The sequence below is a fragment of the Condylura cristata genome, unplaced genomic scaffold (assembly GCF_000260355.1).
Source record: "Condylura cristata isolate star-nosed mole 26May11 unplaced genomic scaffold, ConCri1.0 scaffold00001, whole genome shotgun sequence".
Classification (NCBI taxonomy): Eukaryota; Metazoa; Chordata; class Mammalia; order Eulipotyphla; family Talpidae; genus Condylura; species Condylura cristata.
Window position 1 is genome coordinate 710,616 of NW_004567102.1, and position 7,123 is coordinate 717,738.

Here is a 7,123-nt window from a genome sequence, read left to right on the forward strand (position 1 = left end):
TTTTTAATAAAAAAAATAAAAATAAAAAAAACCATAATCCCAGTAAAAACCACAATTCTTTTTCTGCATTTCTAAATACAGAAAGTTCAGAAACCAGATTTTTTAAAATTTGGTGCCAAAATTAATTTGACAAATCTGACCTGATGAAGGGATAGAATTTGTCTCAGAGCTCTTATAGATTATATGTGTGTCTGCGTTTTCAATATATGTAAACATAATATTTGCATATACATATATAATATAAATGCACATCTTTTATATTTTTATATTTGCATTTAATTATATATCTAGGTATATGTTTATATTACACCTTTAAAGTTACAAAGAGAGACAAAGAATAACTCTGTTGTGAGGTGAATAAATGAAGCCACCTGTATCACAGTGTGTAAAGTAGAATTACTGAGAAATTTGAAACATATTACTAAACACAACTTGCTGCAGTCACCACTATTGATGACTTATAAAGGAAAATTGTTGAAAGTTAACAAAGAAGTTTTAGCGAAGAACTCATATTTTGCAAAACATTGCTTAAAGCCAAAATTAAAAATAGTTTGAACTTGAATTGATTGTATTCAACAAAAAAGTGGTGAGTTTCTACAACTCTTTAATTCTTGCTATTTTTTTTTTTTTAGTCATGAAACAAACTAAAATAAGTCATGAATATCTGAAATAGAAGGGGCGTGTGTACATAAAGTATGAATCCAGAATTCTTAGAAGCAGCACAGTGTAAACCACTTTTTTCAACCTGAACACTATTGACATGTTGGACCAGACTAACCTTGGTAGCTGGGGAGCAGGGCAGAGTGGGAGGGTGGTGGGAGGAGGGGAGGGAGGTCTAATCTACGCGGGAAGGGGTCTGTTTGGCCTCTCCCCACTAGGTGTCAGCATCCACTGTAACAACCAAAATAAACACCTGTTCTGGAGTCAGGGGATAGGGAAGAATGGTTAATGTTAGTGGGTGAACTCTGCTGGTAAAAACCATCAGAAAAATCTGTGGTGAAGAAAACACTATTAATTAGGAGCAGTTGAAAATTACATTGAAAGTATTATCAATATTACATCTTTTGAAAAGCTTGTCCTACATGAGGTTTATATTTTTTAGGAATATATTAATTTCCAGTGGAGAGCTATTTTTCCAGCAAACTAAATTCGTTCAAGATAAACTAATCTGCCTTGCCAACTAATTATCAAGACATATAATTTATCCTTCACTTCACCCCCTTTATTGACTTCTTTGCTACTGGTCTATTACTTATCTATAGTAAACCATAAGCAAAGATGTTTTATTCCCCTTTCCATGTCCCAACCAATTCATTTTCATTCTTTGTCTCCTATACCCAGTAATAACAATAAGAATAAAATAGCCAGTCTTAGCCAGGTAAGTCCTCTTATTTCTTTACTCAAGTCTGTTTAGAAAGGAGAAACGATGAAAATAAGATTCTCATAAAGAGATGACTCAAAGCAGGTCCCCAGACTTTGAGTAGAGACCTTCAATTAGACATGATAACACAGAGAAGTGCTCAGTGGATCAGATCAGTCCTGTCTTCACTCAACTTCTTTAAGTACATCTTGACATGTAGGAACGTTAAAAAGTAAAATTATGTGAAATTATTTTTCACTGTAGTATGTAGAATTAGCTCTGTCCTTGTCCATGTGTCCAAGGTTGGCAGATTCAGCAAATTAAAATACAGAATGCTCAGTTAAGCTTAGATTTCAGATAAATTACTGTTGTTCATCCAAAATTCAGATTTCATTGGGTATCCTGTGATTTAGTTGGCAATTCTAGCCAAACTTGTTAACAAAATCACAGGAGGGGTATTTTGTATTCTTTAATACAAGCCCATGATAGCCTACACAAGATGTGAATCCACATGGAAGTTTTCAAACAATAAATACAAGTTAAAATTTTCTCTTATTTATTAAACCAGCATCCCTTGCACGTTCCCTGCGCCTAACACTAAGTTACATGTTGGCCTGTATGAACATAGTAGCCTATTCCTGGCAGAATTATTATTATGTGAAAATAAATGCAGACTCCTCCCAGTGCTAATCAATACATATATTATTACTATTTTAATATTTATAGTTCCTATGATTGTAAGCTCACAAGCTCTTTCATTTCTTAATTTCTGAAAAAAAAATATCTTCATCACAATGTGACAATTACTTCTATTAATTTAATCACTAATTGTTATCTTTAGCAAATATGCAGAAACATTGGCTTGTGAACAATAATGGAGTGTAATGAACCTGAAAGAAAAGCAATACACTGATATAAAGAGGAGGCTTTCAGATTAGACTACAAAATCTAGGTCTTATTTTACCTAAAATAACCACCATTTAATTTTCAGTTGTTATTGAGATACTATTATTTTACATCCTTGCTACTGTTTTCACAGTATAGCCCCCCCCCAAGTGTAGGTCCACCATAGACCATTGTGGTCTCCCCTCCACCCCTGTTTCCACTCCTCTCTTTCCCTCTTCCCCTCTGAATGCCCAAGATCTATGGTCAGATTTTCAAGCTTTGTTTGTTTTTTCTATATTTTACCTCCAAGTGACACTATCAAGCCTGTATCTGTTTTTGTTGTCAAAATCTTTTATGGAGGCACCAATGGTTTACAACATTGTTAGTATTTTGAAAGTAGAAGATTCCCCCTCTTCACATGTAGTTGCCATGGGATACCCAACATGGAAGTGCCCATACCCCACCACCACAGCCAATTATGCTCCCACCCCACATTGTTTTTCCCCCTTTCCCTTTGGTACCCCAGTTCAATATTAAGCTTTCAAGCATTAGTTTTTAAGTTTGATTTGATCTGACCCTTTGTTGTTATTTTTTTTTCATTATTCCACATATAAGTAACTACTCAGCAATCAAATAAAAAGATAAATTTATGTCATTGTGGCAACATGAATGGAGCTGGAAAAGATTATGCTAAGTGAAATAAGGCAAAAGAAAAAAGGCAAAATCTCGATTTTAACATAAATATATGATATTAGGTAAATTTCTTAAACTTTGAATTTTATATTATGTAGACGTGTTTTTAATTGTTACAGATGTGATAGGATAGTTATATTGGAAATGCATGTGAAAATTTACAGGCCTGGTACATAGTAACTGCAAAATGTTGTGACTCTTCCTGCCGAGAGAGAACTGATCTGTTTTGTTCATTATTCCATCCTCATAACCTATTGCATTGATTGATGCGTTCTTTGCCATGAAAATTATTGACTGACTATAGTAATAGCGTTTTCCCTAAGCAGTCACCTCTGCATTCCAAAGCTCTCTAGTACTTCCTTGAGAATGACTGAACATCCCTAGTTCTCAAGTCCTCATGAATTCTCTTCAAGCTTTTTTATTCTTTAGATCCAGCTGAGTCCCCCATCTCAGAGTAGTCTTTCTCTGGTGTCAGCTACTCCAAACAGTCATCCTTCCCTTTCCCAGCTGCTGTTCCCTCTTCAAACAGTCCAGTGCAGTTTCTGTCTTTATATTCTATTGACTACAAGTCTAACAAAGCCAGGGCGCTCTTCTTGGTCACATCTCACTTCACCCACCCCTGAGTGGTACTCAGCACACATGGACACACTCTCCTTGAAACAAATCTTGTTTAGCGTCCACACATCATGCTTATGCTTTTCCTCAAGATCACCAACATTCTTTTCAGTCCCCTTTGCTGACTAGCCCCGGATTCTCTGGGTTTGATCTTTGCCCTTTTCTTGTCTTCTACACACATTCTCTCCTTACGTGTCCCCTTAACTTTCCTGATATTTAGCATAGTCCATGTGTCAATGACACCAACATATACACCCCCGACTCTGGCCTCCCTCTGAAATACATTCCAGTATTCAACCAACCTCTTGAATAGCCACATAACTGTCAAAAAAATCTTTTCAAACTTAAACTTCAGAACCTTTGGTTCTGACCACCCATTTCAAGTTATTTCCATACACATATTGCCAAGCTTAATAAACACCACCAAGTTTATTCAAGTTGTTTAGACAAAATACTTAGGTATATGTTTGATTTTCCACCCCTCTCCTATTTAACTTATTAACAAGTTACACAAGTATCTACCACAAATTGTTCACTTGAACTTAGCTTTTGTCTCTGTCACACCACCTTAGGTGAAACCATCTTCCCTGTGTGATTCTCCCATGTTCCTTATGGTCTCCCTGACCACTTGTGAATCACTACAATTTAATCTCCACATTGAATATATTGATAGTATTATTTATTTAACAAATATATATGGGCTACCACTGAAAAGAGCTTCCTATGTCTATTTTAATAAAATTCAAATTTCTTACCATGGTATTTGATGCTTACTATGTTTTGGTTCCTGATTCTTCTCCAACCTCCTCTTATACCTACCCTATTTACTATGCTTCTGCCATGTTAGCCACCTTCCTCTCCATAAACACAGTGAATATCTTCCCACACTTAATTATTTCCCCCGTTCCCTCTCCCTGGAATACTTGCTTTTTAGATCTTCATATGGCTGGCTTCTTCTCATCATTCTTACTTTAATTAAAAATCACTTTCTCATAGAAAGTTCCCAGACAGAAATCAGGTGGATCCAATTCTGTCTATCCCATAAGACATTGATGTATTCTTTTTCAGGACACATGTCACCCTCTGAACTTTTTTTTTTTCATTAAATATTTGTTGGGTTATTGTCTTTGTCCCATGTCATTAGATAAATTCTCTGATCTTAGTACACAGCCCAGTTCTCTGATTCTAGAATAGAGCCTAGGAAAATATGCATATTATTCACACAATAGCACACACACTAAATGATTAAACCTGGAATCTGGGACTTGATCACTGTGGGACCCTGGAAAGCAAAGGGTTCAGCTCCAACATTCTTATTCTGGTGACTCATTAAATTCCTTCTGATTTCTGTGAGAAATTGAGACAGCCTCCCTCTTTTTCTTCCTACTAGCTTTAAGACATATTTACAGGAAAAGAGAAGGTGATTTTTTAAAAAAATGGAAAAATTGATTTCATCCAGGGAATCTGTTCCAGAACTGAGGATCTATACCAACTTTGGGGATTTTCAGTATTGCTGATGACATAACTGGGAGAAGAACAAGGAAGAGGTGGAAGCTGAGGAAGCCAAATGGCTAATTAATGAAAATAGAGATCATTATGAGTGAAATTGAAATTTGAGGCCAATGGAATTTCGTGACTAATTTACTTTCAGACTTTGGAATATAAACAATTTTAACACTCTGTGCCTTTACTCAAGGTATACAATTTGAAGCAAATGAAATTTCTAATATTTTTACTATTTTTTACTTAAAAATAGAATTTTATGGGGCTCTCCCTGGTGGCACAATGGTTTAAAGCACTGCATTAGGAAGCTCTCCAAAGCCACTGCAGCATGATCTACCACCAGGGAGCTGCCCCACATGGCACAGCAGACTGCTCTGTTACCACCTGCTGTTACCGTTAGGAGTATATTTCAGTCGATCTGCCTGTTCTGCTCCCCACTCTATCTCTGGTGAATCCTCTCACCCATCACACCTCTGTCCTGTACCCCAGTCCTGTAAGCATAAGTAAATAAATCATATATATACATATATGTATATGTACATGTACATGTATATGTATATGTATGTATATTATGTGCATGTGTGTATGTATATATATGTATATATATATATAATTTTATGACAAAATGGTAGTATAGTGTGATTCAAATTAGGTTCTTAGTGAACACCAACCTGTGTGAGGTCTTCAGAAGGTGGCCTAAGTTCTTTATGACAAAAATCACACCCCTAGATGGCCCTGACCTAAAGGGTCATTCCAAGTACTAAGGATAATTGATTCAGTTTTAAGGCGCTTTCTACAGGGGGTGGGGGGAAGAGAGAAAGCAGGAATCTCAACTTTGTCAGAGAACCTCTAATACAGGGATAAGGTTTACAATGTTGGAAAGGAGATAATGGGAGAGGCCCCTGATACATTATGGCATATTAGAGAAAGACACCAGTACCACAGATCCTATTAAAGGTAGAACACAGGATCTTCTAGAGGTTTTTCTTTCTTTTTTTTTTTATTTTATAACAGTTTATTTTTACATCATTACATCATTTTTTACATTTTTTTCCATCTCAATTATAATCTCTTTCTTTTTTTTTTAACTGAGGTAACAGTGACTTAATACTGTTATTCAGAGGCAAAGGATCATACCTCAGATGCATGTCCCCACATCACACCCACCACCAAGGCACTCATAGTTCTCCACCATAGCTCACTGTGTCCCCTCATTTTTTTCCCTACTCATGCCCCCTGTAGTCTCAATTCTACAGTCAGGTTTCTCTTGGTTTGGTTTCTTCTGACCCCTTTTATTTTTCTCTATATTCCACATTTAAATAGAACCATTCAGTGTTTTTCTCTCTTCTTATGATTTATTTTGCTTAACATAATTAAGAGAGATTTTTCTAATTCCCTTTTGGTTCCCCATAAAATTTTCAGAGAAACTTTTAGCTTTTCTGGCATAACCAAACATAACAAAAAGAAGTTCTGGATGGGAATTACTTTAATTTCATTGTTTCCAATCGTAATGAAATCATTCTGGGGGAATGAAATGAAAAGTTAAAGTCCAATGAATGGAAATGGTCTATATAAAGAAGTATTTTATACAGATCTTGTAGAGAGAACCAGAATCCAGGATCTTTTTATTGTGGAAGAAATTGAGGATCCATATGTTAAGATAGATGGTCACTAAAGAAAATACCAAAAATTTCTAAGGTACATAACTTAAACACAGAGAAAAAGCTAAAGCCTTTCTTTTCCTCACCCCACAATAGCTCACCCCTCTAGGTGTACACTTACCTGGAGTGTCCCTGGCCCAAACCAGAGGAGGACTCAGTACCATCAGGATCACCGTCAAAGCTGTCTTCCAGGAGTTTCCTGGGAACCACAGACACACCATGCCAAGAACAAGAAAAGATGGGGAGCAGGCACTTGTCACTAAGTATGGACCAGGGTAGCTATTCGCCACTTCTCAGATAATACAACCAAGAAATATTTCCATTGTTCCTTGATTGGTTATGCTCAGTGTTGAGAGCCAATAAGTGTCAGCAGGGGAAGCATCATCAGTTGCTGTCAGCAATTCGG

At 36.2% G+C, this 7,123-nt stretch overlaps 1 protein-coding gene across 1 annotated transcript in view; it reads right to left on the reverse strand.

Annotated features, from left to right (window-relative positions):
• The window catches only part of LOC105853690 (DLA class II histocompatibility antigen, DR-1 beta chain), a 15,011-nt gene extending 8,073 nt beyond the window's left edge, over positions 1-6,938 (reverse strand). Inside the window, exon 1 of the mRNA XM_012725670.1 lies at positions 6,839-6,938. Within this exon, the coding sequence (XP_012581124.1) occupies positions 6,839-6,938 (100 nt within the window). The remainder of the gene's footprint in view (positions 1-6,838) is intronic.
• Positions 6,939-7,123: the final 185 nt, after the last annotated feature.